This window comes from Coccinella septempunctata, chromosome 6 (genome assembly GCF_907165205.1).
Source record: "Coccinella septempunctata chromosome 6, icCocSept1.1, whole genome shotgun sequence".
Classification (NCBI taxonomy): Eukaryota; Metazoa; Arthropoda; class Insecta; order Coleoptera; family Coccinellidae; genus Coccinella; species Coccinella septempunctata.
This window is the reverse complement of record NC_058194.1, coordinates 34,170,341-34,197,120: the sequence shown is the minus strand read 5'-3', so window position 1 is coordinate 34,197,120 and position 26,780 is coordinate 34,170,341. Positions and strand designations below refer to the sequence as shown.

The 26,780-nt window shown below is 39.5% G+C and overlaps 1 protein-coding gene across 2 annotated transcripts in view; it reads right to left on the bottom strand.

The window, feature by feature from the left end:
• LOC123315171 (acid sphingomyelinase-like phosphodiesterase 3b) overlaps window positions 1–26,780 on the bottom strand; it is a 127,310-nt gene that overhangs the window by 69,001 nt on the left and 31,529 nt on the right. Inside the window, exons 3-4 of one of the 2 annotated variants that reach the window (XM_044900766.1) lie at window positions 9,424–9,486; window positions 2,748–2,919 (exon numbers count right to left, since the gene is read on the bottom strand). In XM_044900766.1, the coding sequence (XP_044756701.1) occupies window positions 2,748–2,919; window positions 9,424–9,486 (235 nt within the window). Of the gene's footprint in view, window positions 1–2,747; window positions 2,920–3,050; window positions 3,158–9,423; window positions 9,487–26,780 lie in introns of those variants that run through there. The other variant, XM_044900767.1, reaches the window with a different exon arrangement.

The window sequence follows — 26,780 nt, the reverse complement described above, 5'->3', positions numbered from 1 at the left end:
GTCCACCTATTCATATGGACGTAGCGATTGCGATAAATCTACAACAAGTATCTGTTAACTGTAGATAGATCTCATGGTTCAATGATGCTGGATATCACCTTGTTTAATGCATCATTAATTTGACACTTGTTCTTTTTATAATTCGCAACATTCTTCGATAATTTAACTCGAAAAAACCTCTATTTTCTCCCTTGTAAATCAACCATCCATCCCTTAACATCTTCGAGGGGACCAACCCACTCGAAGGTGTCTGTAGGCAATTCCCGTGAAGGGTTATTATATACGTGACCCATCCATAAATCAGAAAAGGTCAGTAAGTCGATAAGGCGGCTTATGAGGCGAGACGTCTCTAGAATCTAAACAGCCTTATACAAGGCTCCATTAATTATTCACCGAAGACTTCTTGCCCATCGAGGAACGACGTAAGAAATTGTTATTATATCGAACTGTAGTTCGTATTAATTTTTCACTTCGATTTTTGTTTAAGATCATGGAAGAATCGGGGAAAATTCGGCTTGTTCCCATATCGAATTTCTCGACTTGGCCGTATCGTCTATCGGGCATTTCCCGAAGGGACCCTATCCCCTCGACAAAGATCGAGTAATCGACCGAAAATTCCGATTATTTTCAGTCTAGTCGTCCGAAGTAGAACTACGGCGCCGACACCCCTTCATGCCTGAAAAATTTCCTCAAATATCCCGATATTCAATCTGGATCGAACGGTAGGTCCGTTGCACGTGCAGCTGAATCTGACAGTCATTTATTTTTCGGGAAATCCCGTCTCTTTCAGATCTCAGGGCGCTCCGTTCGGTTTATAATTAAGGCTTAGGAAAATTAGCGCACTTGAAAATAACGATTGACGTCAGATCCCATATAGAAGATGCTGCAATTATCCAGAAATTCAGAGCGAATGCGATTTTCAGCATCATATTCGGGATTTATACGATTGTTACATCATGTGATCAGTGATATTATCTGAATGTGATACATATTCGAAAAGAGCAACTCTTCTTGTAATAAATCCTGAAATTTTATCGACCTCAGTGCAACCGTCAGATCTAGACGAATTTTTAACCGACCCTTTTTTCAGGATTTTTCGAAGGTCAGCTGGCGAGTCGTTTATTTTTCAATAAAAGAAACCGCAGATAGAAATGTGATACATATTCTGAAAGAGCAACTCTTTCAGTAAATAATACGAGAATTTCATCCATCTAGGTGCAACCGTTCGATCTTGACGAATTTTTGACTGAAACCATCTTTTTCAGGATTTTTCGTAGGTCAGCTTGCGACTCGTTTATCTCTAGATAAAAGTAACCGCAGATGTAAATGTGATACATATTCTGAAAGAGCAACTCTTTCAGTAAATAATCTGCGAATTTCATCCATTTTGGTACAACCGTTCGGTCTTGACGAATTTTTAACTGAAGCCATCTTTTTCAGGATTTTTCGAAGGTCAGCTTGCGAGTCATTTATCTCTCAATAAAAGTAACCGCAGATGGAAATGTTATACATATTCTAAAAAAGCAACTCTTTCAGTAAATAATCTGAGAAATTCATCCATCTAGGTGCAACCGTTTGGTGTTGACAAATTTTTAACTGAACCCATCTTTTTCAGGATTTTTCAAAGGTCATCATTCGAGTGGTTTATCTCCCAATAAAAGTAACCGTACATGGAAATATGATACATATTCTGAAAGAGCAACTTTTCTAGTTATAAATCTGAAAATTTCGTCCATCTAGGTACAATCGTACGGTCTTGACGAATTTTTAACTGTTTCCTTTTTTCGAATAAATAATTCGGTTCAGATTCGAGACATAGGTACCCAACATACAGACGTTTATGCTGTGTTTTTGAAGATTTTTCATCTCCCGGAACAAAAGAACCTCAAAACGCAGCCAAAATCCTTTGTCGTTCGGATTCGACGATAAAAACGGCGCATCCAACAACAACACAACACGTATGAGGGGGGTAGTTTCCAAATTCGAACCGACAGGCACTCCAACACGGGGGTAATCCGACCTCGAATTGACGAGAATAAAATGAGCGAACGTCGCTCCGAAGCCTTCTACATCTGTTAACGTTGACGCCGCAAACAGACAACGATACGGCCGAAGCCATTAGTTGCAACATCGACGAAAATCGTATCTGTTGACCGTCCAGTTGGTTGTTGTCGGAAAAGGACGCATTTTCCACGATCCGGAATGGGGTAGGTAATGGATTGGGCTTCCATCTGCGGTTCTTGGCCTAATGGGAGTCGTAACAGTTGCGAAGATGATATATGACTGCCATGTTTTATGTTCTGAAGCAGTAGTTATACAATAAATGTAAAAAAAAATTTTTGAATGATTAACGGCTGTTTTAGAATCGAATTTGAAGTTTAAAGCTTTCTTTAATGACATAAAGATACTTGAAAGTTGGAGTTGTATCATGAAGCATGTGAAAAAATATGTTTTATTGAGTTTTCACGAAGTTGACAAGCATTTCTGTGCTCGTCCATCAACTCATCAGTTTCCAAAGCAACTGGATGAAGAATATATAATTTACTGCTTTCAAGATAGATAAATGAGCAATATGATACAAAGGAAAGCGATAATCCTCGATCTTCGAACAAATCTACACACTTATATCGGAAGATAGACCTTTTTTCTTGAGCTTTCCATCTCTTCATTGTTAATATGTTCATTTTTACTTCGCTTATACTCAGATTCAGTGTTCGTAGGGAATTTTTTCTACAAATTTTACTCACCCTGTCCAAAGGACGAACTCCACGTTCACGTTGGGCCTGGACTTCATCATGTGAGCAGCTGATTCTATCAGATCCCACGAGGCGTCGCAGCTGTAATCACCGAAGCGTCCCACAGGACCTCTCTGCATCCTGGAGGCGCTGCTTCCTCCCTCGTACTCCGGTTTCCAACAGCCTGAAAAGAGAACCATCATTGGATTAGCTCTGCCGACTTGTTTCGAATCTTTTTCCACTCAGAAGAAGCCAGTTACTAACATATCCCAATCCTGAATTTTTTATTTGAACATTTTTTTATTCCATGCGTACCTTTTCCTTGATCTTCGAACAATTCTTGGAATTGTACCGGCTATCGAATCGAAATGATGAAGAATAATATTAACATCGCGTCTTCAAGGAAAGTTTTGACATTATTTATAACATTCATGGTTTGGTCACAGAATTGAAGTTCAATATCTCTTTCATGTGAAGTCATAGTATTTTTAACAATCATTTCTGACATTGTTACTTGTTCTGTGACGAAACCATCAATAATATGCACAAAACACAAAAAATAAATGTCAAAATCTCTCTTTGGAAACAATGTAAATTGTCTATCTTTTACTTGGATTTGATAGCAGGCAAAGATTCAAGAATTGAAAAATGTTTAAGGAAATCAAAAGGTTGAAAAATCATTTTGAAGAAAATACGTTCCCAACAACCGAGAAATTCAAGTTAATCTATGCTATGTAAGTGAGATTCTGTAGTCGCAGATGATGAAATCATCAACGTGCTGTCATTGATTTTAGATTATCTATGATCGACGTAATAATTGATGTTAAATAATTGAATTCAATCAAACGAACACTGTCCAAAACTACTACTTTAACAGCTTCTTGTTACAAGATTCTTCTCGAGAAAAAATTTGAAATTGTTATATAAATCTTTCATATTTTCTAATGGGCAATATTGAGATATTAGTCGAGGTAATACTGGACTGGAGTGAATCATTTCATATTGGGAAATTATAGTAGCTTGACTGCAGCAAAGACAAGAAATGATCCTGCAACAATACAACTTCTAATTGTCTCTACGCCCTTGAGTAAGTACAATCTGGACCTAGTTCATCGTCGAGAAAGAGCTTTCGCCCTCCGTGAATGAACAGAGAGTAATTCCCACTCAATTCCTCTTGGTCCCCTTTCAATCCCTCATCCATTCATTCGTCTGCACAACTTATTGACTTAACGAAGTCCGTGTACGTCTTCGTGTCTGCAGGCGTCCAAACTTCCCAACTCTGATTACACTAAACTTGCCCCATTAGGAATTCGGACCCGGCGACAAAGATTCCGGAGGGTCAAAGGGTTGCGCAAACTTTTTCCCGCACGGATTAAGTCCCACTTTAACTTGGGGAGAACGGCGTCCCTCTATTTATCTAGAAAAAGTCCGAGTCCGGTTCGCAGGGCAAACAACACTCTTTCCGGGATCGTTTGTTTTCTCTAATTAAAACGGTTCTTTCTCGGATTTCCGTTTGATGTCGTCCACGTTTTTTCGGACGGATGGGTCCTGCAGGGATATGGACAGGTAGGATTCGATTAAAAATGTTAAAAGGGTTATTTGAACAGTTGTCTGTGTGGTTTGTACGAAAGCGCTGAAGGGCCACACAAAAGAAAATAATCCGAATGTATAATTCCGACTTGCTAAGTCGGAATTCTGAGTTACAAGTCGAAATTCTGAGATACAAGTCAGAATTTTGAGATGCAAGACAGTAGTGGGGCTAGAATTGGTCGAATGTTTTGTTGCATTCGATTGTTGCCGAATCATGTGAGCAAAATGCCCTCCGTAGAGCAGTTTTGTCTCATTTAAGGCATGTATAGGCACATTTGAACCCTTAACCTACGCCTACCCTATCTCATTTCTTTCAAAAGTTTTAACGGACGTTATTGATTCTGACAAGCTCACAGAGCTTCTGAGGGGTTCGTCTCCACCTAAAGGAATCAGGATAATATGATAATATATCTGTAGTATCTATATATGCTCGTAGGGTGACAATAAATCGATCGCTTCTTCGTGTTTCGACACGATTTCCGAAGGCCTCTCGTGAGCATTTTATAGGGATTACTAAGGACTAACGTCCAGTTTCATAATCAAACTTCAAGCCCCTTCAATTTTAAAGCTTTTCTTTAACCCTACCGAAACTGACATCAAACGAAACTTAAAGTGACTTTGAACTTGATTGTGAAACTGGATGTAGGAATTTCGATAAAGTGCTCGAACCACTTAGCACTAAAAAAGGGTTTGAAAAGTTCTCAGGAGCATAATTCTCGGGAGTACAAAAATACTCTACACTAGCTCAGAGTTACTATTTGGATTCTATTGCTATAAAATTCGAAGACCAGAATGGAGCAATTCTTCTACCATAAACTATAGATCGTGGAATTCCCCGTATCCCCTCAAAACAGTGATAACTCTGGTAATTATCTAATGGAAATTCATCAAAAATTCCCCATTTTTCCGCTGGAAAAATTTCCACGGAAGAACAAAACAAAAACCAACCCTAACAAATCCCATTTTTCAGGCCCAATCAACGCCACACTTTTCAAAAAGCGAACGCGATAACATCTTAATTAATTAAGCAGGACAAATCGTCCCTTTCGTCTGTGCAATAAATCATTTCGTGCACTTTTCTCTCGCGGAGCTCTTGATTAATTAACGATTTCGTAACGTTTTGTCTTCGGCAACGCGCAAGGGTGCTGACGCTGCACTTCGAAGCCTTAATAAAGAATGATTAGGAGAAGACAGAATCGTATTGTTAATTACTCAATCTGTAGAAACGTGAAACGCCCGAATAAATCAACAGCTGCATAATCACATGAAGAGTTCGCACCCTTGAAAATACTCATAAGTTATGGAAACACTAAATGAAAAATATAAATCAACAGATTTACTACAGTTCCCTCAACTATATTCTCAGCTAAATCAATTAAATTACATCAACTTCCTTTCTTTCATCTTGAGTACGATTAGAGTTAACTTCCTAAAATCCTTGTTTAATACTTTTGGATGATTATATCGCTGAGCGAAGTTGAGAGCAGTGGGCGGTCAGGGAAGTAGATGGCTTTCGGATAAGTTTCATGCAAGTTTCCTTGTTGAACGTAAAGAGGTGGTGCGGCTCCATGCGAGCTTATTTGAGCTGTTGGGGTGTATGTAGTTGTCAAGTGCTTGTTGTTATGTGGATGGGTTGAGTTATTGAAATAAGAACACTCAAGAAGATGAACAGAGGTGATTATAAACTGAAAGGTTCTTACCCCCAACATAAACGTCTTTGTCAGAGATGCACTCATCCATAACAGATCCCAATATTATCTAATGGCTCAATAAATACCTACTCTCCAAGGATAAACCTTGAAAGAGATTCTGTTATGGTGGAAAAAATACTTATTCGTAATCTACGTTTGAAGTAAACTCACAAAGAATAAAATTGTGTAAAATTCGAAGCACCTAGCCTAGTAGCAACTATAATAACATTGGCTACGTTATTAAATAGAAGCCTGCACCTAATCATCGCGCCCGATGAAAAAATTCATACCGAGCAACGATAAACATCGCATTCGTATAATGAAAGCGACCCCTGCTCCCCCAGAGACTCAAAACATTTTTTCGGCCGTCATTAACGCCCTACAATAATCACAATAATAACGAGGGGGTGGAGGGGCGTTCGCGGTATATCAATCATTGGCAAAAACAATGGAAACAATTAAATAGCCCAATATGAAAGACCGAACTCATTACAGAGTGCTCGAAACGCGGCCGAACAATTTGCCAGAGCGCCCTTCGTTATTTCTAGACGGGCGCGATCGTTCTGTGGTCGCGCCCGGGCGTGACGGACGGAAACGGAGAAGGGAGGGCGATAACAGCTGTTGTCGTGATTGGGGACATTGTCGAGGGTGGTTTTCAGACTGTTATTATGTTGTTATTCACTCTCCATCAATTTTTGATCGAGGCAATTTAACTGTTGTTTTTGCGGCGTCATTTTCAGATAACAGGATAATTTTCAAACTTTCAGAGGCGTTCGTGTAGGGGAAAAGTTGAAACTATAAAGGCTTTAGTGGTGTAAGTTCGATTCTGGACGAAAACTACGTAACTGTACAAGTTCTAACGAGTTGAAGTTGCCGCATTGTCATGCAAGTAGCGTAAGCATATCCGTCCACCAAAAACAGCGTTCCGCGGTTGCCTTTGAACCTCCCTTAAACGTTTGACGGTCCCAGCATCCGTTTCACGCCTCGTTAGGGGATTATCCGGCGGTTATATCCATCCAATCCTTGAAGGAACTCGTTCACGATCCGACTCTTAGTAGAAACGGCCCACTTATCGGACTTTTGTAATGATGGAGCCATAACCAGACAAATCGAGCGATGGAAAGCGGAAGAATTTTAATGGAAGAATAGGATTTGGTTATTCAATAAGAGAATTGGGGTATCCGTTTTCCTGGTTCAGGGGGGGATTACTGGATTTTACGTCATTTCATCATGGGCTCAAATGGCACTTTGCATACCAAAAAATAAACAACTTTAGCCTTGAGAAAATTCAGAATTTCCGGTGCTATGGAGTTTGGACTTTCGAAAGTCCTTCGCCAAGGGGGTTCAGATGCATCAGGACGTTTCTATTCCTCAGTTTATTCAATTGAAAAAAACAATTTGAAGATTTCAGATCAATCCTACAGATTCTTCTGAGAGTGGCGTTATTTTTCGTCATCGAAAAAACCCTGTATTGAATTCCCACATCCCAATCCTTTTGCCCCTTGAACGTACACTCAACAACGCGATGTTCCACCATTACAAGTCATTATTCTCCCAGCAAGGAGTCCTTTTTCCTCCTTGTGCTTTCAGGCACACATTCTTAAAATGCCATTAGGGTTGGACCCGATTTCAGCCCTGCCACGTAATATTTCATTATTCCTGTCACAATCTGGCGGTCTGTGATTTTAGGGTAAGGGCCTGTTTCTTTGGAATACTGCCCTTCGGACCATCGTCAGGAGAGGGCTAGGGCAATTGAAGGGAATTTGGTGAAAGCTTCTTTTCATGTGGATACAATGACAGTATTTTTTATCGTATCAGTCCATTAATTTTTGGAGACAATAAACGATAAGATTTTATCGTGAGCACGTTTCTTATATACAGGGAAAAGGATAGATATTTGAGTAGCCACTTTAAATGTCCACCTCTTTATTGAAACTTCGCAGCATTAAACGTCTTATCGAGTTACCCTGTCAACTGGCAAGAAAGCGTTAACCACCCCATATTTCTGCGTGCAGGCGTAATAAATACGCCATATTCAATATGCGCTTGCATGTCCTGAAAAAATTTCCACCAGATATGCGAGCAGGAGTCACTGAGTTCGACGATTTGCCATGAAATTACATTTTTTCATGACGGGGTAGCGCTTGCATGTTTGCAATGCATAAAATGCGCCAAGGCTCGTGCATTTTTCGATATAATTGACGGGATTCAAATTCGCAATAAATTATAATGGTTTCAAGGTTCGAGGAGGTTTAATTAAAAAAAATTACCGAGTAAAGGATCGATTTTTACTCGTGAAAAAACCTAATTTCTGTTAAACGCAAAACTTTATAATAACTTGATTTCATATCCCTCAGGTTGGTGACAAGTGATATATGAATCTTTTATACATTTCTATTTTATTTGGTTCAGTTGATGTAAGTTTTGAGTTATCCCAAAATTCTAAGATTCTTCAATTTTTTCAAGAATCATTGAAAACCGAGAGCCAAAAAATGTCTCCATTTCAAGAGAATAACTATTTAGATTTATGACTTCCATATTCTAATAAGTCTTCAGGAGATTAATGAAAGATTTTCCTCTAAAGTTACGAAATATGCACAGTAGAGGATCAGAATTACTTTCGCAATATTTACGAAGTTCGGAATATTACTTCTGAGATAATTCTCGATTTTAGTTCTTCCACTCCTCGCTCAAACGGATATAATTAAGCTGATACCCTTTGGCAATAATGTAGAGAATATCAAAGTAAACAATTCCAGGAAAATTTCATTAACAGAGTTCGTTCAATGCCAGAATTCAACAATTCTTGACTATTTCGAACTATTGTTTTGTGAGACTGTTTCTATCCATAAAAATTGAAGTTATTGCTGCTATGGAATTAATCATTAAAAGTTTGAAGTTCAGGGATTAAGCAAGCAATCATTTCAATTTATAAACTTCACTCCACGAGAACTTTGTTGACTGAAAACTGACTAAATCAACACTGATGGCGTAATTTACATTTGGAGCTATTCGAAATTCAACAGGAAATATGAATCGATATAGAATATTTCTTGATTGAATTTGAGAGTGATTCATATGCTCTGAAAAACGTCCAAACTCTGCTAGAAGAAAAGAGCTGAGATCAGCGCTAATGCGAAATTGCAGAATCCCACTATTCCCTATCAAGAAAATAAATTCTGTTTTCGTTCGACGAACACGCAGTTTATCTTTCTGCCTCAATGTTTTTCACGCCCCTCGGGAACTAGGATCACGCAACCATTTGTTTTTCTTTTGAAAACAAGACGGTAAATCGTCTCTTTTCCGGTGTGAAACGATAAATAAGAAAATTAAGACGGAACCGAGATAGTTTGGAAGTTGGAGGCGCCTACAAGTCCGGGTGTCTTTTAGGGTTGTTGGGAACTCACCTTTTTTCGCTACGTTGTGGTACAGGGCGTCGTAGTGTATGTCGGTTATGTGCCAGAAGTATCCTGCAAAAAAAAACGAGAAATATATGAGAAAATTCAATGTTTTCTTCTTGGTACAAAGGCATATTGTCTGGAAAGTACTCAGACACAAATTTCTCTCAGTTTTCGTCACCAAATTCTTTGAAAAATCTCGTTTGAACTTGTTATAGTGGGGACGTCGAACCGGCGCCTTCGCCATTTTGCAACCACAGTAAAATTTCTATTACTATTCATTTTCCCACTTCGAGAATCATAAACTGAACCGATAACTGTAAGGATCGAAGTTTTCAAACCATCGTATATCCATAAATTTTTGCCCCGAAGATATAATGAGCCAATATCTCTCTCGGAACTTGAAACAGATCCCTCACCAGAGCTGTCTCCGGCCTATCCCAACTTTACCGCTAGTCAGCCAATTCCCAACTTTAGATTAAAGGGCAATGCAGATGTTGCACTTTGGCAACCGATATATTTCAGCCCAGCGAACTCCGGGGCCCGGATGTAATATTGGAGGCAGCTATAATTATTATCGGGGGCGGCGGACTTTGTGTTTATGCATTATTGAAGTTTCCATGTATCCGAACCGTGCACTTACAGACGCCTATTTGCGGAAACTTGGTAAGCCTTTCGGGAAACCGCATTCAAAGATGAGATCTATGATCGTTATGCATATATCCCTTTCAATCGACGCTCTAGAATTGAGGTTCAAGGCGTTTATTCTGCCCGGATTCTGATCATCTCTTATCTAAGCTCAGACATTCTATTGCACGTTCTTACTTTAATGCCGCATAATTTACAATGCCAACAAATTTCATTGCATTTCATATTTGAATTGATAATCTTGTGAATTATTTGCCTCAGAAGAGGTTTGAGAGGATTAACTTCTTTTAAAGCTACATAACTGTCTTTGGACGTGTAGAATTCAGTGATTATAACCATAGATATTACATTGTATTACGCATAAATTCATTGAATGCGATGTTTTGTATGAAACTGGGCATAGAACCGCTATACGCTACATTCAAACCAAATAACTCTTATAATCCATCTCCTGTTTTCAAATATTTGGATGTATTATCCCCCTGACGCAGTTATTAAGGCCTACAGAAGAGCAGACAAAGGGGACGTATTAGCTATAACCCTCGTGCAAATATGAACGAATGGTGCTCTTACATACGGTCTTCTGGGTGTAGTTTCAAAGGAACTCGGGGATGATCTGTGAAATATCTAAATTTCAGGATATATAAGCACCTCCTCTTTCATCCTCCCTTTATATTGTAATTTTCAACTTTAACCCTATATATTTCCACAGATGACAACCTTGTGGATTGAACAGCAGCCAACTAATATGAAATATAGATGAAATATACTAAAAACTTTGGAAGGGATGAATTTTTTTTCATTTCCATGAAAAATAATGAACAGTGCTGTTAAATATTTCGATTGATTACAGCTTCACCCTATGTACTACGATTCGACCGAGTTATATTTTCGTATTTCAATTTCCGAGCACTTATAAGTCATTTCGAACTGACGTAAACCGCAGGGCCATGACATTTCAGCCTGTTCGAATGCATGCCAGTTTTCAGTGCGGTACGTTCGGGGAATAAATTAGAGCTTAATGAGCTGAAATAGATTGCAAATGTACAAAACCGGCATTCGCTCTAACGAACTATGGAGTGCACAGGAGTGAAAACTCAAAAGATACAACGTCGAGAAATCAGAGTAATCATGGAAATATCGATGGCACGAATGTATTATTTGAATAACATCGAGATATAATGAGAGATTTAAATGTGTTTCCAATAAATGTTTCATGCGAGCTTATTGGGTTTTTATTTTGTACTTTAATGAATGTTTGCACTACGAAAAGTCAGACAAGAGTCTTTTTTAGAGTGAAGTATAATATGTTAATATACATCAAGCACATTTGTAATAAATTTTGTTTTATGGAGATACAGAATGAATCAATAATTCAGTGGCTTAACTAATCTTCAAGATTATTTCATTTTATTTAACGCCAAAGATGCATCCATGAAAAATTCTAGATTATCCTTATTCCCAACTAAAGTCATTCCATTTGGAATTCAAACAGCGCCCAAGAAACGAATAAGCACGGTTATCAAGGACTCTCTCAACGTATCCATTAACATTATCGCCAGCTAACATAACAACGATGTCAGAACTTCAGCAGATATCTTTAGGCCAAGAGACGTTATTCCTCATTAATACATATTCACTGGAAGTTGTTACTGGAAACTTACTCGCGATACAGAGTAATTCTTCGAATCCTCCGGGTACTTGTTATTTCGGAAGTTCCGAACTTATTCCGGGTGGTAATAATGAAATTTGCGATCTGAAATTCGCTTCCGACCGAGCTCTCGACAAACTAGATCTTCGGGCTGGAAATTGGTTGGTTTCCCGAGTATAAATCCACGAAGAAAAGATGAAACAGGACAGGATATATATTATGTACATATATCCACATTTTTGAAGTGATTTCGATTTTCATACAATCCTCTTTTTTGAAGTAAGGGATGACAAACATCCCGGCCCAACTTTCAAGCTCAAGCATACTTCAAGCTGGCCATAGAATATTCAATGCGAACCTCTCCATTTAAAACTTTCCCGACGATTAATGGACTAATTGATAATAATGTCTCTTAAATGAGTGTTTCAAAGTGAAACTTTCAACAGTAATGCGTCCTATCAGTCAAGAAAACCTCAAAGGTTCTTCAGTATTTCATCCAGCCAACCATTCGCCTACTTGAAACTTAATTTAATTCAATCGCAAGTCGAAAGTTACAAGAGGAACGTGTCAAAAGCAGTCTCTAGCTCTCTAGATGTCGTATTTGTATTATCAATTTCGACATCATTTCGCTTATAATTCAGAGGACGAGTTGATTCGATGATGAAGGTTCGTAAGCTTCTAATTGTTCGAAGCAATTGTGAACTTTGAACCGAATTTGGAACAATAACGAATGTTAGGGCAATTTAACACGTTCGTAATGAGAAATGAGCGCTTATAAGTTACATTGAATAAGTGGAAATTAATACAAGGACATAAAAAATACGTCGGGGAAATCCTGAACATTTTTTCAATCATATCAGGACTTTTCCGAGAATTTAAGTTGAAGGAAATATCTCTTTTCATCTCACTTAGTATAATGGTAAAAACATCAACCGAAAAACTGGAGTCATTCAACTATACAAAACCCAAAGTTGGGAGCTTTTATAATATTCAAACCGAGGAATTGGAAATAAAGCGCTCATGTTTAGAGAACATGTATATCGGTGTTTCTCCCAAAAATAACAATATAACTTTCGACAAAAATCATAAATACGAGATAAATCCAGTTTTATGGGGGAAACAAATCATAACTGGGATATATTCTGGTTTGATAGCGCATACATAACGTTTAATTAATGAATACTGTAATATTGAATTTCGAATCGGTCATTGTGATGGTAAAACAAAATGTTTTGGCTCCCTGATCCGATGGATGCATCCTATGTTGGTCCGATGAATCGTACAAAGGGCTGTAACTTCATTGGCCGTGCCTTGCAATCAATATGAACTATGCAAATATGATTTTTTTTTTGTCATGGTTCACGTTGCACCTGGAAACAATGACATGTGGAAATTTGATGTTCATTATTTCTCCATTTTTGCGACCTAATCGATTCCTCTTTTTACAGTCATATAAAAAAACTGTTATGTTATCGACAGAAGTATTAATAGTGACGAGCGCATTCGCCAATTGGCAACCAATACAAAATTCATTTCAGACTAGCGAATGCACCATAGGGTCAACTGTTATTACAATAATTCATGAAAATCCTTCATTTATCATCGAGGAGTTGTCCTTAGTACTGAAATTGGTCATTTAAGCTTGAGAACACTAATTTTTCCCCCTGTTTGGAATTGATCGACTGTGGAGTGTGAACTCTGGGGCATTTGGGTCTTCGACCGCAACCTTGAGGTCCTTCCTCAACGCAGATCGATACAGTCGACGTGAACTCACAAAAATCGCCCGAAACCAAGGCCGCGTCACCGTCGCGCCCCCTAATAAGGGTGTAACAGTCTGTACCCCCATCTAGATTCTAATGCATGTCGCAAATTGCACGCCGTTCTCGCGCACGGTATCAATTCCGTTAATTTGATTATCACGGCGCACTATTTAACTTGCCGTACGAAATCCGTACGTCCCGAACGGACGGCTCGCGTGCGCAGCGCCGACTCACGCGACCTGCGAACGTAATACTTTGTAATTTGTTGATTTGTTTTAGCGTTTCTCGCACGAAACGGCTGCAATTGTTCCAGTTTTCGGTTTCGACGCCTCAGATGCGGACTCGAGATAGCCGAGACGGTAGAATGCGATTTTATGGCGGAAAAAACGTTTCAATTTTCTGGGAAATCCTCTGGTTTATACTTGGGGCCACCTCGGACGCATGAAAAGAGGGGGGAGTTTGGTAGAGTCGAAGTTGAAGCAATGAGACTGTGAAGTTCGACTTACGAAGTAAATGGACCTTTTGGAGTGGAGAATTTTTATATGGCAAACGTTTTTAGAGGCTCTTGAATAATTTGAACAAATCATCTAAGCTCAAATACACTCCATATGTCAGTTAAGTTCTGAACCTATGAATTGTTACAACCACAGTCCTTAATTTATAGAATAAAGCTCTGATTTGCTCAAAACTTATTGAATTCCTTCAAACCACTTAGGAAATGAAGGTAAAGGATGTAAAGGGCAAAAATAATCGTGAAATGAAATAGCACAACTCAGAATTTAATAGTATACAAGACATGAATATCAAAGTTGTTGCAATTTCTCGAAATATATAGGTGATAACGAAACCTGCCATTTACCATGAAACGCCCTGTACATTCGTGAAATTCTACTGATTAAATTTATGCACAAATGTATGTAATTTACCCCTGTAGAACCTCGAAAAGCATCGCCATGCACCGTCCCAAAAATCTCAGTATGAATCATTGCCTCTCCCTTCCCCAAACACCCCTCGCTATAAATCTGGGAATTTGTCGCAGTCTGCCATTCTTCCCGAAGCGTCGGTATGCCGAAGTCCCCAACAAAGAAAATAAATTCATATTGTGCGGAATCGCGTCATTAGGGCATTGTGAGTAGAAATCCGCTTTTCCACTCAACACAAACCTAAAATGCCGTTCGGTGCTCCTACCCTCCTGGATTCCGCATCGTGGAGAACGGGCTTAACGCCGCCGTTATTCCAATTGCCACGTCCAAAATTAGGTCTATTGAATTGGGAGAAAATGGAACTGTTAGAATGCGAATATCGTCGTTTTACACCATCGTTTTCGATGCGTTTCGGTGCCCGGAACCTGCAGTAGATTCGGCTGTGTGGATAGACAGAATTTATGATTATTTTTTCGTCGAAACCACTCTGGAATAGGACCTTAGATAGAAGAAACCCTTTTCTTAAGACAAAAACTTTCTTTTAGATTCCAATATACACGTTACAGAGTAATATTGTTGTAGATACGTCTAGAATTCGCCAGAAACGACAGGAGTGTACTCAGGATTGTTCGTAATGATATAAACCATCAAGTATCGATCAGCAAATGTTATTCAAATGATAATTCAGACAGAGACCAAAACAGGAACGGTCCACAGTACATATTGGGGATTTGAGAGTAAATTGTCAACTATCGATTGTTGACAATTAATGTCAGACAAAAAGCGACAATTCAGAAGATTTTCAAAAGTAGATTTTTTCGTCTGATGAAGGAGTCTGATATAGACTCCGAAACGTTACAAAGAATTATAATTTCAACGTTATTTATTTTGAGTTCATTGTCAGGCAACAAGTTTTTCTAGTTAATTTGCTCCTGACAAATTAGTGCAAGAATTCACGCAGGAGCAAATCGTTGATTTCATTTTTAATTGATTTTGTTTCAGAGATTGGGAGTGAAAACCCTAAAAAGTTTATGAAGAGATAAATTGTCAACTATTGACAAGAAAATAAGCAGTAAAAACCATGCATCAAGTTCTTCGTATCGAATATTTCAATTGGTATACCTGAAACTATCTCGAAAAAAATCGTGTGATGGAATTGGTCCCAGGTGAACAGTGAATTTCATCGAAACATTGAATTCGAGAAGTTGAGAGTACCGGTAGTGGCGGGAGCAATATTCAATATACCAAATTCACAGCATCCCCCAATCGATACCCGATTAGCAATTACTAAATGGCGTTTGAGCTATTCAGGCTCGGCTGAAACCTCCCATTCTACAAATCGACACAAATTGTTTGGTTACCAGTTCCGCCACTTCTGTTATTGAAGCTTTAATGAAAACAGTTTCAATATTGACGCCTATAGGAGACGGCGGCAGACTTCTTAGGTGCATTTCTGACAGACGCTACAGAATGGCTGGATAAGCTATTAATCTAACAGAAAGAAAAGGAGTTGATTCTGTATACAGAGAAAGAAATCTTGCTGATTGACAACATTTGGCAGGTCGAACTCTGGTTTACTTTTTTGACCTCAAACTTCACACTGACACTTCAAATGAGTTATTGTTCGTTGCTTTGGTAACGCAATTTTTTTTATGCATGGAGCTGGTCTAGGCTAACTAGATATCAACACATCCTCGTACCTCAAGTTCGTCGAATTCCGAAACATCTCACATCAGATCGAAAATACCCGAATAATACGAGTAAAATCAACGCCATATCAAGACCTACGTTAACAACCTATCGGATCGACCCCCCCACATCATCGAGCAGCTTTAAATACCCCCCCATCCCTCTCCTATCTACCCGGATCCCGTTTCCGGTGGAAGTCCCAGATGCTGCGATCGTCCAAGTTTAGAATAACAACCAGAGCGGCAGTTTTGGAAGTCGGAAACGGGCGCCAATATTGGAAACAATAATTATCGCGACAACGATCCGTTTGAGGACCTTTCACAGTGACCCGGATTAGGTTTTCGTCGTCGGCTTCCTTCCGTGCAGGAATACGCTCGTTATCGATGTACCAGATTGGGCGCTAAGGGCGCTTTACAGTCCCGAAGTTGGACTGCCGGACCAGGAAGCCAGTGCGAATAATGACGGTACCGGATAGGATTGCGGTCCGATGCTGGTAGGGAGGAAAGTTGAATGTTAAATGGATAGTTTCGATGACAGTTTGTACAGGAAATTTTCGTGATCTATGGGACGAGATACGAGGATGTGTTGGTATCTAGTTAGCCTAGACCAGTTCCATGCATACTAAAAATATTGCTTTACCATTGCAACGAAATAAATAAAAGAAAGATGTCCACCGAAATTGTGAAAATCGAAAAACTACCTGTATTTAGAAGGGTTAAGAGGTAAGCAGATTTACGAAGATATGCTTGGTACCCTTGGTGATCAATGTCCTTCGTATGCGACAGTAAAAAATTGGACTGCAAGCTTCAAAAGGGGTAAATTTTCCATTGAAGATGATGACCGATCGGGAAGGCCAGTTTCTGTGTCAGTCCCCGAAAATATCGATACAGTTCATGACATGATTTCATCAGACCGTCGAATTGGGCTAAAACGGATTATCTAAAGTACTGAATATTTCATACGAAAGCGTTCATATAATTCACGTCAATTTGGAAAAATTGCTGCAAAATAGATGCCCAATTATTTGAATGTTGACCAAAAGCGTGCAAGGGCAGAAGCATCGTGTTCGATCTGTGCTCGATTTGAAAACGATGTAGACTTCTTAAACCGAATTTTTACTATCGATGAGACTTGGGTACATTTCTACGATCCAGAAACAAAGCAACAATCGATGGAATGGCGACACTCTGGTTCTCCAAGATCTAAGAAGTTTCTGTCCAAAAATCTACTGGAAAAGTTCTTGCTTCAGTTTTTTGATTGCCATGGAGTAAGCATGATTGATTTTCTTGATAAGGGTAGAACAATAACCGAAGATCAGTATTACATTACAGATTTGACTCCATCCGACTATCATCTCTTTAATAAAAGTAAGTAATAAAAGCTGTGGTTGAAAAATTGTGGATCGTCAGCACCAAGAGAAATGTTTTGTTACACGAAAACCTCTTGTATTATCCCCATAAGCTGTGATGTCAGGATGACAATACGTCCATTACATATTTCTAGTCGATTACTCCATTTGCCCAGTTGAATCGAAAGTAAATATAGAAGTGTTGAATAGAACTCTTCCAGCCTTCGATCGAAAAACCAAACTCCACTAAAAAAACCACCAATTTTGTAGGATTTCGTCTAGACATCGCTCAGTACCTGCGTCCAACATTCGTTGATATTGAATGGGACCTGTAACGAGCGAGGAGCAATTTCGAACGCCCTATTTACGTTTCCGATGCCCAGCGCCCACCTGGACAACGGGCGTAAAACAGTCCTTCCAGAATTAGTTCGGGATTATACGCTGAAAAACAGTAGGCCGACTGAAAATGTGGGGAGCTTATCTGTTGGAAATTCAATGAAAACGGAGGGTTTCATTTGATGTGGTTGGGAGTTCTGCGTGGGTTGAAAAGCCACTGGAATATCCTGATTTCCTGGATACTCTGATATCCTATCCACCAGGAATTTCCACGTGAGGAAACTGTGTAGTGAGTGCAGAAGGTATCAATTAATAAGCAGCGCTTTCATCCTTCAAAAAACTACCCGAATTAATGATAACTACATTTTCAATACCGATGGAGGGAAATTTCCCCATTCATACGCCTCTGGAAAATTCAGGATTTCCCGGCGCGTAATTACTATCCTGAGGAAATGTAGCCAACCATCCCCATTCACAATTTTCCCGTATCGGAAAACAGAAAGGAAAGCTTTTTCCACCGTCTCGTCATGCCCACTTTTCTCCGAGAAAACCCGCCATCAATAAATACTCGCAGTATGATTATATACAGAATTTAATTAAGTACTCCTGGTCTCTCTCTCTCTCTCCCTTCCTCCATTTTATACAAAGACTTTCAATTATGGTGATTGCTGGTTCGGAAGATGACTACGCCGAAATTCTCCAGGTAATTTCTTGGGGGACAAAGGAGGTACGCTGAATAAATTCGTTTGATTAACAGGCGGGAGAGTAATTCTTCGTATTGGACCAATTGAATTTATTCATGGTTTCCGCCGAAAAACATAGGCAACTGTTTGCCGTTCGCCAAGTTATCAATATGGAGATTGAGGTCTGCTTTTTGACGGAGATCATCTTGTTAGGTCCCTTGTTTTCTTTGACTGAAAGACTCTGTTCTTTGGAAAGCTTTTACGTATGCTAGAAAAAATGTGAGGCTACATGCAGTGGCTGTTTCTAGCCTAGAAGAATGTCACAAAATCGGATGAAATCAGAAAGACTTTGTGTCTTCCTAGTGAAATTTTCCTTGAGTTGCAAATTGCCGAATGCGCCAACAGTGAGAGACGAAATTATTCAAAGTCCGAAGGAAATTTATTTCTTTAGCTATATCAACGCGGGTAATTCTTCTGACTAAATCGAAGGCGTAGATAACGACTATGCAATCAGATTTTTCATAGAATCAGTACCTTGGGAAAAAAATCACTTTTAGTGAAAAATTTCGAAAAATTCGGTCAAATTTGAGGAGCTGTAGCAGACAGAAAAGAGGCACTGAACATAAGCTGATTTTCTTGATGATAGATTGATTCCTTGCAAATCGAAAAAACCAACATTCTTTTATCTACCGCAAACAGTTCACATTTTATGATTTTTTCCGCGAAGTTCTTAAATTTTCGATTTTTGATTCACCATAACTTGAAAACTAATGCTTTCAGCGAAATTACGTTTGCATATTCGCACTCTACGCCCTCGATTTAGTGAATACTCAAATTTTGGTGGAAATCGGAGAGATCGAAATTTTTTCAAATTTTCCATACATATATGCATGGAAAAAATTGCGATTTTTCGAAAAAAATTTTTGGTCTCCGATCAAAACCAAATTTATACTGTCGACTAATTCGAGGGCGTAGAAGACGAAAATGCAAACAAATATTTTTTTAAAAATTTATTTTTCAAGTTATGATCAATGAAAAATTGGAAAATTTGGACCCTCGCGGAAAAAATCATAAAATTTAAACTGCTCGCGATAAATGGATGAAAATTAGTTTTTTATATTTGCAAAAGATCCATCTAGCATCAAAAAAATCACCATATACCTAGTTCTTTTTTTCTGGCTGCTACAGCTCCTCAAAGTGGACCAATTTTTTCGAAATTTTCCACTAAAGCTGCTTTATTTCCTAAAATACTCATCCTACAATGAATCCAATTGCATATTCGTAATCTACGATATCAAATTAGTCGATGAAATGACCTGGGTCGATATATTTCGTACCAAATTAGTAAATTAACTTTCTCCCTCTAACTCATTCACTCGACACAATCCGCCATCTTTTTTTCTCACGTCGTTCGGGCCGGGAATTGAAATCGGCGCTCGAAACACACCGGTAGAAATACCACGTCGTTCGCATTTAATAGCCGCGACTTAATTCTTGGAGAAGTTAATTTCATAAAGAACCCATTTCGGGATTACGTTCCTGCCCTTTGTCGAGGACTTGATTGCAATTTTCGGCATCGCCACTTGACGGATGCGACTTTCGGAAAGAGCAACTCGCTTTTGCGGTCTTTATTCTGTTGTTTTTGCAGTTCGTTTGCCGGAGGGTGAGGGGCAACGCCGACGGGCGAAATTTATACCGTTGTTGTCCTTGGAATATCATCGCGAGGTCGGAATGAAAAAGGATAACGCCGGCGAACCGGGTCAAAAGTTCGCGGAAATCACTGAAAAATACAACAAGAGGTATAGGCCGGCCATTGAAATCCATCACTCTTCGATTGCTGGGTCTGAACTGAACACATTTGTTCAGCTATTGGCGCTAGAAATACCTGGTTCTCGTTAATGCTTGCTACTATATCAAAAACACAAATATACCGCAGCAGATGTGAAGATTCCATATTCATAGATGGGCGCGCCACCTATTATCCGGTAGTCGAATGTAAGAGCGTCGGGGTATGAGTTGTGTTGCTCTAAAGAGGTTGAATAGTACTTCTGTTAATAGTTTGAGTGTTGGTGGTACGCTTGTTCGATTTAGATCGTAACATTTGTTGATTTTCAATCAGGGGGTGATATATTCATCTGCCTTACTGTGAGGGCAATATTCTTTTAATGATATATCATTAATTGTTGTACTGTTGATCTTACAATTCGAGGAGCGACATTGGGGTCGAAAATAAATAGGTTTACGTCATTCAGTATAAACTACCTACAGGAGGTAATCATCAATGGAAAACAGCAGTACTCTTATACCTCCTCTAGACACGATGAAATTATTCTCTCACATAAAAAAATGCTTCTTCCACATGAAGGCTTTCGAAAAGGTGGTGTCTTAATGCTTGACAGTGGCTAAAGATGGAAAATCTTTTGAAAAAAGTGATGTTTTCGATAATGAATTCCAACTTATGGACCTCGAATATCTCCAAACCTTCTAAGAGGAGTAAGAAAGATAACATCTAGCAACGTCAACCCCCAGCATCTCCAACGAATGCGTATCATCTTTCTCCGAATGCGAAAAAGATGCTTTATTAATTTCGCAACTCCGGAAAGCGCACCATTTCTGACAGTTCCCTGACGTTTTTCTTATTAACGCGGGAAATCTCCCAACCTTGCCGGTGAAATATCGTTGTTGAGCGGGCGTCCTGTTTTCATTTTCGTTATTACTCAACTTGTTTCATCCGGGGACTCGACTCCGATCATTCATTAAAATTATTACGGATATTCTTGATGAATGGAAAATCTTTCTGCGAAATTGCCGAATTCGGATGGGGGGAATTGAAAAAGTGACAGAATTATTAGAGTTGTTTTCCCGGAACCGGATGTTTAATTTCGAGAGATTTATCGATGTTTGCCAGGGTCTTTGTCGATGTTTGTCGGTACGATAATCGAAGTGTCTTTGAGGATGTGGAATTGTTAATCAACGAATTCTTTTCATGTTGTTTCCAGGAAATTCGTTTCAGTATATTCACTACCACTAGGTATTCTGTTTTCTTAGTCTACGTTCAAGCTCCTTGATTTGCCCACGAAAGCCAAGAACCTCTCGGTAGTATGAGAACAAGAGATATTTCCAAAAGAATGAAGGAAGCAAAGTAGAAACACTGTAGTAATGAGTATTGCCATCTTTACGATGAAATTTATATAAGTAGGTATGCATAGAACTTTGGATCGATTGAATTCCGTTTCAGAAAATCAAACGCTGTGTGTTTGCACCCGCTTATAACGTCCGGAACTGGTAGAAAGATGAAGCTTGGGGTCAGGACGGCTCGTGTAAATATAGCATAACATGGGCCCTGTTAGAACACGACCTGGGGCACTCCCTACACTCAGCCATTAATGAACTTAACTGTCGATACTTTGGAAACGTCATTATCCCCGACATGAACCAACATTTATCTTTTCACTAACCGAATAACCGACCACCCCTCTAATCGCCTCCGGGGGACTCAAACTTCGAAAATACACACAACCGGCAGCTCATCATCCCTGGCATAATGACCGCCGCCGAGACGGAATAAAACGAGTTTTCGGCTTAAAATTTTACTATTTATTCTGCACAAGTATTCCTGAAGCTGATTAAATGAGCCGCGTTGTCATAAGAGATTCAGTGCTCCTTAAACAAACCCCGCTCCTGCGTCGGGTCAAACTTCATCCCCTTTTGTGTTTCGTTATATCTAGCGAGAGAGGGCGGCGAAAAAGTTGCAGGTTTCGAGATAATTCATCAGGATGATGCGAACTTTTCCGAGTAATTATGCCGGAGATGGGCATTCGCTGAGGTCCCGAAGGAGAGGTCTGATGGAGAGTACCGGGCTTAATTCTGTTTTAGAACGCACTGCGAGAAAGGCTTGTCGTGGAAAATAATATTTGGCGCGGTTTTGGTCGAATGAAAAGGAACTCGAATTAGGATAATCTAATCTTGATGTACTGGGGCGCCGAATAACTATAGTCCCTCTTTTCATTCCAGATGAAATTCTTTGTTGCCATAGTGAGAAAAAATCGTATAACGAAGGAAAGACTTGGCTCATCTTTCCTCAGATTATCTCGCAAACTACAGGGTATGGTTCCCTCTATTTCACACATGATCCAATCAAAGAGTACGTCAATAGTCTCAAATGGCAATCAGCCCAAAGAATCGACAAAAATTTGAATTGTGCACCATCAAAATAATCTGCAATCTACAGCCTACTTCTTGAGAGATGTATGTGAATGACCCAAGGAAGAATCTATCAGAGTGTGACATAGTCATTCATTCTTACAATATCAAAGCAATAAAAGAGTTGAGGAAGTATTGAAGAAGATCGGAATAACAAGTTCTCTTCAGTCTGGAGATCTGCTCAATAGAGAATCAAAGGAAAAGGATACCAATATGACAGTGTTTCAAAACAAAGAGGACCCACAAATGGAGCACTCTGAGGTATTCACAACCCTTGGTCATTCCACGTATCCTCTTTTGAGGTACCTCTCCCTTGGTAGCTAGTGTTGTGGAGGAGAAACCCTACAAGCTAGAAACCATCCTAGATACTGGAGTACTGTGTGAAGCGAATTGAAGGCATAGTTTAAGATCTCAAACAGAAATCTCTTAACCCCAGTCTATTCATACCGCAGGAAAAACATCGCAAAAACAACCCGCTGGAAGATTACAACTTTTCTCGAATTCCAACTGCATGTAATCGACCCTTGAATAAGAAATACGTCAGAGGCGGATTGAGGATGCTGCGCCGTTAGCGTTATTTCTGGATCTCTCATCTTCGGTTTCTGGAGGGCGCGATACGAAGCCATAATCGTAACAATGAGGATAAATATTTATGTTCCGAGAGATTACGAACACCCAAGTTCGATTCTTGAACGATCGGAAGCGAGAGGGTTATGAATTGGGGAAATCGTAAAAGTCTCAGGGCTGTTGGATTATCCTCAGTCTGATTCGGCTCGAAGAAAACGGGGTGAATGCACTAAAGATATGACAACACTTTCCTGTTCACCTAGGACTTGGTGCTTCAACAACATAAGGCAAAAAAATTGATAGATTTACGACGTTAACCTTGATCAATGGAAAAATGCCCATGAATTCAACATCATCAACTTTATGTTCTGTCTAACTACCTATAATGACATTCGACGCATAAATTCATCACAGTCCAAATAAACCTCTCAGCCATTTGTAAGCAAACAAACAGAAAATAGGATATATCAGACGTTCTTCTGTGAGTTACTCGAGTTTCACAATGATGCTTGGGTGGAAATTAAGTGTTATTAAATTTTTCCTCCTTCATAGCTTATGGTGTTTCCTCCCCATATCTCTAGCAACTTACCGGTGAGAGCATGTCGAAAAGGGCAACACTCCTTTATTCACCGGCATGCCTCATTATAACACCCCACCTCAACAAGGGAGGGCTATTTACAGAGGGGGAACTAACGAAGTTTTCTATGAAAGTTAAACATTAACTCGTTCAAAACTTCCATGTCAACAGGCAGAAAACCGGAGGGTTTGAAGATTCTGCATAATTCGAAGGAACAACAGCCCTTGACTGGTTGGTCCTCATCCCACGCAGATAATTATTATCGAGAAAAGCCTGATTTGAAGCCTTGAGGGGAAAGCTAATTCATTAAGCTCTTTAATAAAATACTGTAGCCATGGTATTTCATTTTGATTCAATTCAAATAAGTAATTGAGTCTGACAAACTGGAAGCTCTATATATTAAATTTATTTTTCGATCTTATTCCTTGGATCAAGTCAAGTTTGAAGCATCAAGAAAACATTTAAACGATTCATTGTTCAAAAAGGACACCAACTAAAGATTCACAGTGTGACAACACAAGAAAAATTAATTTCGTGATCCTTCTGATGAGCTGTTGGCAGAACCATTAGGTCAGATATGTCACCAATCGATCTGTCATAATATAAGTGTCGTCCGGATGGTCATTTGATATCTTGCGCTCCCTGAGTTTCATTCGATCGACTGACGATACATAATCAGGACGAGTAGAGACTCTGAAATAGATTCCTTGACTCCAGGACCAACTTCATGTTTCGCACAAAGAGTGGAAACCGCCGTGGGCAAACAGAAGGACCGACCTGGTCCGTCGTATGTCTCAATTCCATCTGTTTGGCCTGACCCTTTCCTAATGTTTGCCCAGTTATTACTTGCCGAGTTTCCGGCTTATTTGTTCTGTTTACCATGGCTTCTCTCCGTTCCTAAGCCCCCAAAGTCGTGTTTTAGCGAATTAAGTAGAGGACGCTGTAAGGATGATGAATGTCGATAGTTTGCACTTTACTTAATGGCTTGTCGGCAGTATATGCGAACTAGACAAATAGGATTGCCCCGGATAAGAGCCGTATTGAGTTTTCGATGATATTACGCAGACGAGCTCCCATTATCAGTTGTGTATAATAGAATGGCATTAAGACGATGGAAAAGATGAGGGGATGATCTTTATGAATATCCCACAGCACACCCAAACAACTCTGGAAGTACTTTAACTGTAATATTGAGAAATTGATTAAGTACATATGTCATTTCCAGTTGATAAATGACATATGACAGTTAGTCATAGACATGGTAGACGGTCTGAGAATGCCCATTGTCCATTCAGTGGAGAACAAAGCCTTGGTCTAGCTCAGTAGAAGCAATGCACGTTGAAGATGAACAGCTGGAACAAACACCTTTGGACTCTAGACCTGAGGAGTTATCTTATGTCATATTTTAACACCAATAAGACCGAACAAACCAGGCTATTGATGGCAGAAATAAGAAGATGAAGAGGAATTTCTTTCAGGCTGAGATGAGAAGGATGACTATGTAAACATTCAGAAAAAATGCAGCCAATATCATGAGAAACTTCATCACATTCAAAATCTGAATCAATTGAAAGATCTATCGATCTCTGTGAACTTATGAACAACTCACCAATTGCAAGAAAGTAGATTGGATGCTATACATTTGTTTCATGTGAGCTGAAACAAGGCAGAGAAAGAGGAAGAGATCTCCCTACTCTTCATCATTTTGGGAGAACGTATTGATGACTTCAAAGTGTCATCGAAAATTTTGATCAAAAGGAAAAGCTGTGGAGATAGTTAATGACTGATGAAGTCTAATGGTTTCCCAGGAAAAAGCTTTCGTTTCTACATAAGATAAATTTATATTATGTGAAAGTCAGGCTTCCCCAATCCCTCATGTACCTCACAGAATAAATCCTCTCTTTCCCCGTTGCATCGAATACGAACATCAGATTCACCCCAGCTCCATTACATGTCGAATATAGTCCACGTTCTTGTTTTATAGGTAACCGTAACAGCAGTCCCGAGTGTCCTTTCCATTAAACCCTCGGTAAGCCACTCTCGACACAATTTACTGCTCTCGCAGTAACTGAGAGCCGAACACCATAATCTTATTTTCAAATATCCGCCCGCCCGCCGCAGAGGGAGTCCCACGTGACGTGGGGGGCTTATTCACTTATCTACCGCCCGGCGTAATAAATATTTACAAGCGCCCGGGACTTGGTTCGGTGCCATTAAGCATAATTAAAAGATCGAAATGGCGGACTGCAGACAATGTCGACTCGTCTTATCGGTCAGATCTGGCCTTTGTCCGCGGGCGTCCTAGACGCCCGTTAATGTAAATGACGTCACGCGGGGATCTGTTCTGAGGCTGCGTCTGAAACTGGGGCCCCTTTATGGAAATCTCATTGCTGGTCCAATATTACTTGAAATCTCATGAAGGAGAATTAAAATTTTATGTTTCTCCTTGAGATATCTCCAAATTCCTATGATTCAAGGCTTCTTTTACGACTCAAGCGAATAACAGTCAACTCCTAGTTTGTAAAAACCTTTCAATTTGATAAATTTCCAGTCATAAGTAGGGAATCAAAGAGTTCTTGGTAGATTCGTGTCTAATACAACTTTGATCTAGAAGATGCCACTTGCTGCCGAAGAAAACTCATACCAACAGCTGTCTGGTCCCTCTGGAAGAGCTTACTGATGATCAGCATTCATCAATATTGAACCCTTCAAAAAGAAGATCAAATGGTAACTCCTTGATCAGCAATTGTTCTTAATCAAAGTGGTCCACTTATCCAGAATTTTATAGATCTTTAGCTTCTGTCTCCCTACTGAGTAGGCAAAGGTACTTACAATCTTCTCCAAAGCTTAAGAATGGTGTGTGTTTCTACATCTGAAGTTTATGCATTTAAGAGGTGTCTTCAAGCAACAACTCTTCTCAGCTTGAGTTCAAGCATCGAGGATCGAGAAGCTGAAATATGTAGTATTCTCGAAAATAGAAG